This window comes from Geotrypetes seraphini, chromosome 2, assembly GCF_902459505.1.
Source record: "Geotrypetes seraphini chromosome 2, aGeoSer1.1, whole genome shotgun sequence".
NCBI classification, from domain to species: Eukaryota; Metazoa; Chordata; class Amphibia; order Gymnophiona; family Dermophiidae; genus Geotrypetes; species Geotrypetes seraphini.
Window position 1 is genome coordinate 453,602,057 of NC_047085.1, and position 13,342 is coordinate 453,615,398.

General features: G+C 41.4%; 1 protein-coding gene across 5 annotated transcripts in view; it reads left to right on the forward strand.

Annotated features, from left to right (window-relative positions):
- The window catches only part of CREM (cAMP responsive element modulator), a 225,475-nt gene extending 212,949 nt beyond the window's left edge, over window positions 1-12,526 (forward strand). For 4 of the 5 annotated variants that reach the window (XM_033931521.1, XM_033931524.1, XM_033931520.1 and 1 more), the window contains one exon: window positions 11,136-11,503. In XM_033931521.1, coding sequence (XP_033787412.1) covers window positions 11,136-11,280 — 145 coding nt within the window. In that variant the 3' untranslated portion in view covers window positions 11,281-11,503. Of the gene's footprint in view, window positions 1-11,135; window positions 11,504-11,550 lie in introns of those variants that run through there. The other variant, XM_033931522.1, reaches the window with a different exon arrangement.
- Window positions 12,527-13,342: the final 816 nt, after the last annotated feature.

The following is a 13,342-nucleotide window of genomic DNA, read 5'->3' on the forward strand; positions in this document are numbered from 1 at the left end:
TGAGAATTTATATATGCTGTCTATATTTTGCACTATGGCCCCCTTTTACTAAATCACAATAACATTTTATAGCGCAGGGAGCCTATGAGCGTTGAGAGCAGCGTGGGGCATTCAGCGCAGCTCCCTGCGCTAAAAACTGCTATCACGTTTTAGTAAAAAGGAGGGGGAATATTTGTGTATTTTTGTATAGTTGTTACTTAGGTGACATTGCATAAAGTCATCTGCCTTGACCTCTTTGAAAACCCGCGGAATATAAATGATAATTAACATTTTCTCTGCGTACAGCGTGCTTTGTGTTTTTAAAATTTTATTGTTGGTAGATCATTTTGACTTGGCCACAAAGGTAAGGGGGAGGGAGGGAGGGGAACTGCTGAAAGACATCTAGTAATCCTTGAAAGCTTGACTGTGCAGGGAATTATTTTTGTAAAATCATATTTTGTTATGTGACTGGCATTATTTAGACTTTAATTTCTATGAATGAATAGAATGAAAATGATATAAATTACTTGCTTGTTTTTATGTGCGTGTGCTGAAGGAAAGTGGAGAGAGAGTGGGCTGAGGATGCTGAAGGGAAATGGGGAAGAGAGAATGGGGAGAAGACGCTGATTTATAAATTGACAGATTATTGTTTCTTTTTTATATTCATCCATAGCTGCATGTTAATGACGTGCTCATATGCACTTATTTATCATCATAACATATACATCATCATTAACATGCAGCTGTGGATGTGTAAGGACAGGCTGAGGAGGATGGATGGGAAGGAAGGAAGGTGCACATATCAACATATCGTACATTTTTAACATGCATGATGCAGCTATAGGCAAGCAGAGGAGGATGGGATCATACAGATGTGTATGTTCAGATATGCGCTCAGATGTGTAGTTTTTTCTGATATATTTATTAAGCTTACAGTATTTATAAAAACACATTTAATACTTGTTACAAAAAATATTGTGCAATTGTGATCTATTTCTGGCCTACAAAGGTCAAAAGAAATCCTTAACTGAGATTTTACATTCAAAAGTGAATTATAGCTACTAGCACTATTATTTATTAGTTATTTTTTATGCAGATGTTTGTTAGTTTGTTATTAGTTCAGTATTAGACATATGTTAGTTTAGAATAGATAGGTATAGATTAGTTTAGTTTAGGTTAGGTTAGGGTTTTGGTCAAAGAGTGCGGCAACAGAGAAAAGTATGTGTGTATTCGGCCCATGGAAGAAGGGGGGTCGGGGGGGAAGGGGTGCGTGGGGGGCCCAATAGGATTGCTCAGTAAGGGGCCCAGAAATTTCTGATGGCGGCCCTGCTTAAAGGCCCTGAACAAGTTATCTGGCCAGACAAAAAGTTCAGGATGTTTTTCTTGGGACTCTTCATCCGGTGATCCAGGCAGAAGATTGACTACTTTCTGGACCTGAAGGGCACCTATATTCACATACAGATATCCCAATCACAAGATGTATCTCAGATTTCCAGTAGGGAAACACCATTATCAGTATTGTATACTGCCATTTGGCCTCGCATCATCACCAAGAGTTTTCACAAAATGTCTTGCAGTATTGCTACACAGACTTGAAGTGCACATGTTTCCCTACCTGGATGATTGGCTGATCAAGAGCCAATTTGATTCTGGTTAAACAATTATTCTGTTTGGTTTCACCTGTATTGTTTGCTGTTTTATTGTAAACTATTATAAACTGCTTTAAAACTTAAGTGTGCTAAATGGTATATTAAGTACTCAAAGCAAATCATGTTTCAGGAATCTCCTCAAGAACCAGTATACAAAACCATTCAGATGTTAGAGTTTATCATCAATTATACCAACTTCTACCATGCCTATCTCAATAATTGGAATTCATAGGCGCTCTACTAGACACAACTTAGACCAGGGCCTTCTTCCCAGTCCAACATGTAGAATCTCTGCCTCAGGAGCATGGGAGGTCCAGTAGCGTGAGCAGGTATCAGCTAGGCAAATGTTGAGATTGCTAGCCCACCTGGCTTCAAAGGTCCTTGTCACACCCATGCCAAATCTCAATTTGAGGATGATTAAATTGCTTTCTTCTCATTGGTCTCAGGCTAAGGGGAACCTGTAAGACTATCACAACTTCCCTTCAGCAGTCTCTGTCTTGGTAGCTAATCAGTGAGAATCTGACAGAGGACTTCATTTCAAATTCTCCCAAAACACAATACATAGATGACAGATGAATCCAGCCTTGGCTAGGGAGCTCATGTAGATGGTTTCCATACCCATGATCAATAGTCTTCTCAGGAGGCTTAGCATCAGATTAATCTCCAGATCAATCTCCTTAAGCTAAGAGCCATTTAGAAAGCTTTAAAGGTGTTCAAAGATCATCTGGTAAGCCAAATAATATTGATTCCAATAGTCAACCATGTGATGATGTACTATATCAACAACAGGGAGGTATGGATTCACATCTCCTATGTCAGGATGTGGTGATGGACCATCTCCCAGGGGATGGTTTTCTGGGTAACATATCTGCTGGGAAAGAACAACTGTCTGAAGTATAAGCTAAATTAGGTCATTCAATCACAACAGTGTTCTCTCAACATGGGTGTTGCCCAGATCTTTCAAAAGCGGAAGTGGGGCACCCCATCAGTGGACCTTTTCACTGATCATTTGGCCTTTATGTGCCGTCATGTTTCTATGTTTCAATACCAAAACCTCTCAGTTATGTTCCAGACTAGGGTCACATGGTAACCTAGCCTTGGATGCATTTCTTCTAGATTAAAGAAATGGCATTCTGAACATGTATTGTTTGATGCCTCTTATAGTGAAAAATCTTCTTAATCTCAAGCAGGATCAAGGAATTGTGTTTCTGATTGCACCTTAATAGCCAAAGCAGATCTGGTTCCCTTTACCTCTGGAGCTGGCCTCTGAAGATCCATGGAGACTGGAGTGCTTTCCAACCCTCTTCATTCAGAACGATGGGTCCCTATTGTAGCTCAGTCTCCAGTCTTTGGTCCATATGACTTTGATTTTGAGAGGCTAGAGGTTGACTCCCTGAATCTGCCTGTCAGTCTCCTAGATCCTTCTTGCTTCCACTAAGGGGTCTTTTTTGTTTTAATTGGAGAAAGTTTGCTGTCTGGTGTGAAGGCAAGGCCTAGATTCTTTTTCTTGTTTTGCTGAAAAACTACTTGAGTACATTCTACACTTGTCTTGAGTCTTTCTCAAGTCCAAGTATATAAGTGTTCGCTTTAGTGCAATTGGAGCTTATCATCCCTGTGAAGAGGGTAAACTCATCTCTGCTCAGCCAGTGGGGACTGTGTGACACAGTGGTTAGAGCTACATCCTTAGCATCCTGAGGTTGTGGGTTCAAATCTCATGCTGCTTCTTGTGACCCTGGGCAAGTCATTTAATCCCCCATTGCCCCAGGTACATTAGATAGTGTGAGCCCACCAGGACAGATAAGGAAAAATACTTGAGTACCTGAATATAAACCACTTAGGCTATAAGTGGTATATAAATGCTAAAATAAATAAATTTGTTTGCTTTTTGAGGGACTTGCTTTTGATCAAACCTCCTATCAAGCCTCCAACAGTTTAATGTCTTTCAACATTGTCGTTACCCAGCTGATAAAAGCACCTTTTGAGCTGCTTGATATCAGCCCTTTGAAGTATCTCAGTTCTATTTCTGGTGGCAGTTACTTTGGCCCACAGAGTCAATGAGCTGCAGACCCTAATAGAATATCTATCTTACACAAAATTTCACTATAATAGAACGGTTTTGTGCAAGCAACCAAAGTTCTTAAGGTAGCATTAAAGAAAACCAACCAAGTTATATTTCTCAGCATAGGTTCCATTGAGGACCATACACTTAGTCCAGCAAGTTTCCAGTTTTTCCATCCCATCAGAAAAATATGGTTTTGTCAAATTTTAAAAAATATTTAACTTTATTTTTTACCATACTTTTCAAACCACCTTCTTAGTTCCTATATTGTTTGTTACGCCATGCCTGTTGTGGACCATTTTCTTCTCCTTTTTCTTTTCAGACAGCCTGATAGCTAGGGATTCCCATTAATCAGAATACCACATTCTGCTTTAACTTGGAGAAAGCAAAGTTACTCACCTTTAGCAGGTCTTCTTCGAGGATAACAGGGTACTTATTCTTTAGGTTCCATTCTATTAGTTATGATATTAGATTGATATGGTCCAGCGTGACACCTATGGGTAGAAAGATACATGCATACTTCCAAAAGCTTCTAGAAAATAGAACACTGAGGAGCATCACACTTAGGCTCAACAGAAACATTATCCATCATTCAGAATAGGCATCCTGCTATCTTCAGAGAACATATGCAACAGGTGAATATCTTTGCTTTACCTGTATAGTTATTTACCTGTGTAACTTCTTACCTGTCATGATCCATGTTCACTATCCCATCTCCCCTTCTTTTTCAGCTTGCTTTGCATGTCTTTGTGTGGGAATAGAAAGTTAAATTTGGCAAGTGGAAGGAACATGAGAATGTCTTAGATCAGTGGTTCCCAACCCTGTCCTGGAGGACCACCAGGCCAATCGGGTTTTCAGGCTAGCCCTAATGAATATGGATAAGAGAGATTTGCATATAATGGAAGTGACAGGCATGCAAATCTGCTCCATGCATATTCATTAGGGCTAGCCTGAAAACCCGAGTGGCCTGGTGGTCCTCCAGGACAGGGTTGGGAACCACTGTCTTAGACAGCTTTGGAAAATCAGAACATGGAGTCAGTACTTTTGTAGAGCAGACCCTTAAAAAAATCTTCATTGCTTTTAGTGGGAGGTTGTAAAATGGTGGCAATTACTCCATTCTAAAATTCCCCTTCTACCCCAAGGGGTTTTGCCCAGATTCAGCTCAATAATGACGGGTAGGAGTGGGGCTAAATGCTTATATTACCAGCTTATTGCAGTAACGTTACTCGATAATCATCTATTTAATTTTTAAACAACCTAACTGATCTTCATCTCCTATTTTCATTGTTGAATAATTGCACTTTTAGCAGCATTCTGAACTTATGTTTGTACATTAAACACAAAATATATCAAAGCAAAATACATGCTAAGATTATATGTTTTATCACAGGACAAGCAGGCTTATATTCTCACTGATGGGTGACGTCACCACGGAGCCCCAGGTACGGACCACTTTAAGAACTTGGAAAGTTCTCGGCTGCCCACACCGCGCATGCGCGAATGCCTTCCCTTCCAATGTAGGTGCGCCGTCCCTCTTTTCTAGTTTCCACGGAGCTAGTCAGTTGCTTTTCAATCGTGTGCATTGATATTTTGCTGCCTTCCCATTCACGCAGCTTTATTTTATTCTTTTTTCTTCATACTTTGTTCCTTTAATCTTTTCATTTTCATAAAAAAAAATTTTTTTTTTTGCTTTTTCGCTTTTGTGATCTCAGCCCTGCGGGGCCTGTTCCAAGCCTCAACCTTTGATTTCACTGAGGCTATTTTTCACTCCATGTCCCGAACGTCTACGGGTTTTAAGAAGTGCGAACGGTGTGCTCACCCTGTTTCGTTCACGGACCCGCATTGCTGGTGTCTCCAGTGTCTAGGGCCAGACCACAGGGCTGAATCCTGCCCGTTGTTCTTCTCTTCAGAAGAGGACCCTCAGAAACTGCCAAATTCAACAAATGTTGCTGTTCGGGTCCACTATGGAAGGTGATTCGGCATCGGTTCCGGCGTTGGAGTCCATGCTGAAGTCGACTTCACATTATTCGACATTGCAGGATTCCCCTTCGGTGTCGCAGTCCATGAGTAAGCCGGCTAAGAAGCCTTCCCCTACCCTTACAGGTCCTCAGGTCACTACTGCAGTGAGCCAAGTCCTGCCGACCTCGAGGCGTCCTAAAAAACGCTCGGCTCCGATCGAGGTGAGTGCCTCGTCATCGGCCTCCTCATCTCTGGAGCGCAGAGCGGCACCAAAGGTACTGGCGAAAAGGCAAGCAGTACTGATGGAGTCTCTCGAGGACACAATTGCTGCAGTGATTAATGTCCAGTTATGAGAGCAATTGCAAATTTTGCTTCCAGTGCTAGCGACACCGGCTCCTCCGGTGCCAGTTCGTTCTGAGCAAATGGTTTCGGCATCAACCTTGGCACCACCAGATCTGAGCCGTCCGTCCCGGCATCGACGTTTGTTGAGTCTGTTTTTACTGCCTCAACACCGTCTCGAAAAATTTCTTTGGTGCCGGCAGTATTACCTTCCGGTGCGATGTCGGATTCAGCTTGACATCGTTCCTCCTATACATCTCCTGAGACGATGTCAGTCAAATCAGGCAAATTACTACAGAAGCTCAAGCATGTCGAGCCTTCGATACCCACCTCCCAACTTCCTCCAACGAAGGACTCGGATCTCTGGGAGGACTCTGAGGAACCTATCCTGACAGAAGATGAGGCTTCTTCTGATGGTGATGTTTCTTCTAGAGAGCCTGTTTCGAAGCCTGAACAGCTCTCTTTCTCAAAGTTTATGAGGGAAATGTCAGAAGCACTCTCCATTCCTCTGGAGTCAGACTCTAAAAAAATCTAAAGCATTTTTGGATGCATTAGATTTTGAGCAGCCTCCTAAAGAGTTTCTTAAGCTCCCTCTTCATGATATTCTTAGGGAGACTTATTATAAGAATTTGGAAACCCCTCTAACTGTTCCTGGGGCTCCTTGTAAACTGGACTCCCTCTACAGAGTGGTGGCTCTTCCTGGTTTTGATAAGCCTCAACTTCCTCATGAGTCACTTCTCGTGGAGTCTACACTTAAAAAATCTGCAGGTGCCAGTGTTTACGCTTCTGTCCCTCCTGGCAGGGAGGATAAAACAATGGACTGTTTTGGTAAGCATTTATTTCAAAATTTCACGCTTGCCAATAGGTCTGGAAATTATGCTTTCCATTTTTCCTTTTACCTCAAACACTTAATACAACAAGTGTCTGCTCTACAGAAATACTTGCCTGAGCGCAAAGTTCTTCTTTTGCAGCAGTACGTTGCTTCCTTGTTGCAATTGTGGAAATTTTTGGTTCGCTCTATTTATGATACCTTTGAGCTTACATCTTATGCCACCGCCATGTCTGTAGCTATGCACCGCTTGGCTTGGCTTCTAGTCTCTGAGCTGGATGTTAACCATCAAGATCATCTCGCTAATTCTCCTTGTTACCACGACCCAAAAATTGTCAGCTCATGAAACCAGGTGGGATACTGTGATTAAAAACAAGAAAAAGCCTCTCCCTGCTCATCCTTACAGGCCACAGTCTACTTATCAGCGTAGGTTTGCTGCTAGTCCTTTGCAACCACCTCAGTCTAAACCTCGCAGACAAAGACAGCCTCAACAACAGCAGCCTCAACACCACCAACAAAAACAACCGGCTGCTCAACCTAAACCTCAGCAGCCCTTTTGACCGGTTTCTTCGGAGCATAGCCAATCTCAGCATTTCTCCTCCATTACCCCAGCCCATAGGGGGTCGTCTTCAGTTGTTCATCAATTGTTGGGAACTCATTACCACCGATCATTGGGTCCTCACCATCGTTTGTACTCCACAAGAGTCTGTTTTGGACCCTGCACAGTCCTCCCTTCTTGTCCAAGAGGTGCAATCTCTTCTTCTGCTAAATGCCATCGAAACAGTTCCTCTCGATCAACAGGAAAGAGGTTTTTACTCCTGTTACTTCTTAGTCCCCAAGAAGACAGGGGGACTCAGACCCATCTTGGATCTCAGAGCTCTAAACAACTTCTTGGTCAGAGAAAAATTCAAGATGTTGTCATTGGCTCTCCTGTATCTTCATCTCAATCTCAACGATTGGCTATGCTCCCTAGACCTCAAAGAAGCCTACATGCATATCCCCATTCATCCGGCCTCTCGGAAGTACCTTCGTTTTCAGATAAATCAATTTCATTACCAGTACAAGGTGCTTCCTTTCGGTCTGGCATCTTCTCCCAGAATATTCACGAAATGCCTGATTGTGGTGGCTGCCTCTCTGCATTTACATGGTCTCCAGATCTTTCCTTACCTGGACGACTGGTTGATCAAGGATATTTCATCTCAGAGGGTGGTTCAAGCAACATTTCAAACCATCTCCTTTCTTCAGCTTCTGGGATTCGAAGTCAACTTCCCCAAATCAAATCTCATTCCAACGCAGCTTCTTCAATTAATTGGGGCGATTCTGGACACCACTCTTATGGGGGCGTTTCTTCCACCAGATCGACTTCAGACTCTCATTCGTCTTTCAGCAATTGCTTCCCCTTCAGACCATCTCTGCCAGACATATGATGGTTCTTCTGGGACACATGGCCTCTGCGGTCCATGTCACACCCCTGGCAAGACTCCATCTGCGAACCCCTCAGTGGACTCTAGTTTCCCAGTGGTCTCAAGCGATGGATCGTCTCTCGAAGCACATATCCGTTACATCATCTCTTCTGCAGTCTCTTCGTTGGTGGATGACCTCATCCAATCTTTCCAGAGGTCTTCTTTTTCACTTGCCACCTTATCACAAGATCATCAATACCGACGCGACCCCTTATGCCTGGGGGGCGCATATGGACTGCCAGAGAGAAGAAATTCCACATCAATTTCCTGGAACTCAGGGCGATGTTTTATGCCCTCAAGGCATTTCAACATCTTCTCTGTCCTCAAGTCCTCCTTTGCACGGACAATCAAGTAGCAATGCACTACATCAACAAGCAGGGAGACATGCGTTCTCTCCTGTTGTGTCAGGAGGCTCAAACGATTTGGTCTTGGGCGACAGCTCGCAATCTGTTCCTGAAAGCTGTCTACATTCAAGGTGAGAAGAATTCCCTAGCAGACAACCTCAGCAGAATTCTCCAACCTCACGAATGGACTCTCGATTCTGTAACTCTCCAGTCCGTATTTGCTCAATGGAGCATCCCACAGGTGGACTTATTTGCAGTCCCTCACAACCACCAGTTGCCCCAATTTTGTTCCAGACTTTACTCTCCTCTCCATCTGGCGGCGGATGCTTTTCTCCTGGATTGGACGGGTCGGTTTCTATATGCCTTCCCTCCACTTCTTCTCATGTTGAGAACTCTGTTCAAGCTCAAGAGAGAAGCAGCCACCATGATTCTCATTGTTCCACGGTGGCCCAGGCAACATTGGTTTTCCCTTCTTCTGCAACTCAGTTCCAGAGAACCCATTCTACATCCAGTGTTTACTACTCTGCTTACTCAGGATCAGCAATCCCTTCTACATCCCAACCTGCAGTCTCTACACCTGACAGCTTGGTTTCTCTTGGGCTGAGTTCTACTCAAACGCTCCTCTCTCAGCCTGTTCGTCAAATCATTGATGCTTCCAGGAAACCTGCCACACAACAATGTTACCAACAGAAGTGGGCTCTGTTTTCTTCCTGGTGTTTACTTCATTATCATGATCCCACTTCCTTGGCATTGGAATTGGTGTTGGATTACCTTCTTTTTTTTGTCTGACTCTGGTCTTAAATCTACTTCCATTAGAGTCCATCTCAGTGCTATTAATGCTTATCATGAACCAGTGCAGGGGAAACCTCTTACTGCTCATCCTTTGGTATCCAGATTCATGAAGGGGCTTTTTAATATGAAACCACCTCTCAAGCCTCCACCTGTAGTCTGGGACCTTAATGTGGTGCTTTCCAGTTTGATGAAGCCTCCGTTTGAACCAATGGCTACAGCTCATCTCAAATTTCTTAACTGGAAAGTGGTCTTCCTTATTGCTCTCTGCCAGGAGGGTCAGTGAGTTACATGCACTGGTTGCAGATCCACCTTTTACAGTTTTTCATCATGATAAGGTGGTTCTCCGTACTCATCCAAAGTTTCTTCCTAAAGTTGTCTCTGACTTTTACCTCAATCAGTCCATTGTTCTACCAGTATTTTTTCCTAAGCCTCATTCTCTTCCTGGAGAATGGGCTTTGCATACTTTGGACTGTAAACAAGCTTTGGCTTACTACCTGGATCGCACAAAGCTGCACAGAACCTCTCCCCAACTTTTCCTTTCATTTGATCCAAATAAGTTGGGACATCCTGTTTATAAGAGAACGATTTTCAACTGGCTAGCCGCCTGCATCTCGTTCTGCTATGCTTAGACTGGATTGGCACTGGAAAGCCATGTCACAGCTCATAAAGTTAGAGCTATGGCAACTTCTGTTGCTTTCCTCAGGTCTACTCCCATTGAGGAAATCTGCAAAGCTGCCACCTGGTCCTCAGTTCATACCTTCACTTCTCACTAATGTCTGGAGTCTTTCTCCAGAAGGGATGGGCACTTCGGCCAATCTGTATTACAAAATTTATTTTCCTAATGGTCAACTTTCCCACCATCCCATTCTGTTAGCTTGGAGGTCACCCATCAGTGAGAATATATGCCTGCTTGTCCTGGGATAAAGCACAGTCCCTGTAACACCTGTTATGGTAAGTAACTGTGCTTTATTGTGATGGCAAATTTTTAATTTCTGATCTAATCTAAATGCATGCCCATTAATGGCTTAATCTTTTGCACTCATAATGTTTTGATCATATGTCTCTTTGAATTGTGATAGTGTTATGAAATTGTATTATATAATTTTCAGCATGCATGTTCTTAATCTCAGATAGTTCTTCTGTTTCACACTGGTTTCTGAATTCTTCCTAATGCTGTGCTTTTCAAGCATATAGGTGGTTGCTGTTTTTGAATCTGACATTTACCCTATAAATCTGTTCTAGGCTTCAAGATGGAAAGACATACTGTATATAAAATCAAACATGGATTTTGTTTTATGTAGTCTTATTAAGTTGGAGTAATTTTTTTCTAATATTTCAGGTTGTGTGGTAGCCATTGAGAGAATGCCCATAGTATAGCTAGTATTAATAACACATTTAAAATTGTTATTAGAAATTGAGGAATTAATCTAGATAATATAGTACCTGTGTAAGAAGGCAATTATTTTATTGTTTTCACAAATTATATTAAAAAAAAAAAAAATCAGATTTGTAAAATATTATATTGCCAGTGGTTGGCAGAGTAAATGTTATAATATTTTGATTTTTTTATTTGAGTTGTTTAATTGTTGTGGTCTACCGTGATGCATGTATACTATGTTGTATCAGATTTGTGATTACTGGAATCTTTGGAGACGATGGAATTGTGTTTTTCTCAGAGGTTTTGTGGTTGCTGTGTAGTTATTTGCCTTGTGTTGCTTCCAGGGAAGCTGCTCGGGAATGCCGCAAAAAGAAGAAGGAGTACGTCAAATGTCTTGAGAACCGTGTGGCTGTGCTTGAAAACCAAAACAAGACTCTTATTGAGGAACTCAAGGCCCTCAAAGATCTATATTGTCATAAAACAGAATAAGTCTTTTGACTTGAACTTTGTAAACTTTGAACTCTGATCAAGGCTTGAGAGGAAGCAATTCTACATATTGCCATGTGGATTGAGAAAGGGACATTTATGACCCTTGGGGAACCCAGATTTACTTAGTATTTGAACAAAATCAGGAGTTTTGTCCAAAGTCTGGAATGCAATGATGATCATAGATTAATTTTGAGCTTTCTTAAGTTTGTCTTTATAATATAGCATGCAAGTCTTTTTTTGTTTGGCCATTTTGCTTCTGCTTTATTTCAGGGAAGCGGCTAAAGAATGTCGACGTCGGAAAAAAGAATATGTTAAATGTTTGGAGAGTCGAGTTGCAGTGCTAGAAGTTCAGAACAAGAAGTTAATAGAAGAGCTTGAAACTTTGAAAGACATTTATTCTACAAAGACAGATTAGTAATAGCATTTGCTTTGAACTGCTTACAACGTGAAAATTGCTTCTAAAGGTATAGCCAGGAAGAATTATGGCTTTCCCCTTTGTACCGTTTATCTTATACTCTAACCTATAACATTCCCAAAATGCTTTACTATGTTGATAAACTAAAATTTCAGAATTATTTTTTTAAGGAATAAAATGTAAAAAAGTGTGTGTACATATATCAAATTGTTAATGTGACATTTGTAAGTTTTGTTCCATTGGCATACATTGAATTTACTACTTTTTATGTGCTATACTTATATATTGCCCTATATAATATTTTATAGGTCTTTTAAAATGATTTAGTAAAAGATGATCAGCGAAAATATATTCAGAGTACTCAGGAAAGAATTATATAATGCATGTTATTACATACATGCGTTAATAGTAGTCGCCTTCAAAATAATATACAGCTTAGCTTTCAGACTTTTAAATTAGTTGCTTTGTGAAACTAGTCTCATATTGCTGTCTCTGAATACCATGGTTGCACATAGTTTTAATAGAACTATGTTGGTTAAAAAAAGTGTTTGGTGTTTATTTAAGTTGTCTTGACATTTGCCTTCTGTGATAGGTGTCTTATGCTGTACTGTATATATTGGTTAATTGATTTAGATGAAATCTCACAACTATTTATATAAAGAATCAGTTTTATATTACAGATGTTCTTATATTCACCCTTATAACATCACTAATATTTGCAATACAACACCTCTGTGGTTAAAATAGCCTGTGTTCTTGTGAACATGCTTCAAGTTTGTACCTTTAAAGGTCCCAATAAAAAACATGGAGTTATCAGACTGCAAGCTCAAACAAGAATTTTTTTAAAGAGATGGCAAGATAGCTTGCATTATCAAATTTGATCATATCAGATAATCCAGAACATTTAACACTTCCATTTACCCAACTGTAATAGAGAAGGGGAAGGTTAACTGATATACTATGGTGTTCATTTTCAAATCACATAGACTTACAAAGTTACATAGTTACATGTACTTTGAAAATGAGCCTCCACATCTTCAGTTGTTATGTTATTCCACAGTAAACTTAATATAAATGGTAGTCATAAAATACTGAAAGCATATGCTAGCAACAAAGAGAATAAACTGGAAAGTAACAAAGGCAGTTAGAAGAAAAAAATGCATGAAGATGTGGTTGTACCGTGTATACTCGAATATAAGTCGAGACCTCCCTTTCCCCCCCAAAAGGAGGAAAATTTGTTGACTCGAATATAAATCGGGCGGCTTAATATTCAAGTGTCCTGCCCTGTCAGGCTCTGCACCCAGCTCCCTCCCTGCCAAGCTCTGCACCCAGTTCCCTTCCTTCCATCCCTCCCCTGTCAGGCACTGCACCTAGCACCCTTCCTTCCTCCCCTTCCCTGTCAGGCTCTGCACCCAGCACCCTTCTTTCCTTCCTTCCTCTTTCAGGCTGTGCACCCAATACCCTTCCTTCCTTCCCCTGTCAGACTCTGCACTCTCCCTCCCAGGCTCTGCCCTCTGTCCCCCCCTCCCTGCTCTATCTTCATACCTTCCTCCGATCCCTGGTGGAGGTGAATTGAATTGATGAATTAGGATCTCAAGCGCTCGCAGTTACAGGCTAACAGAGCTAGTCTTGGCTTGCAACTAATTA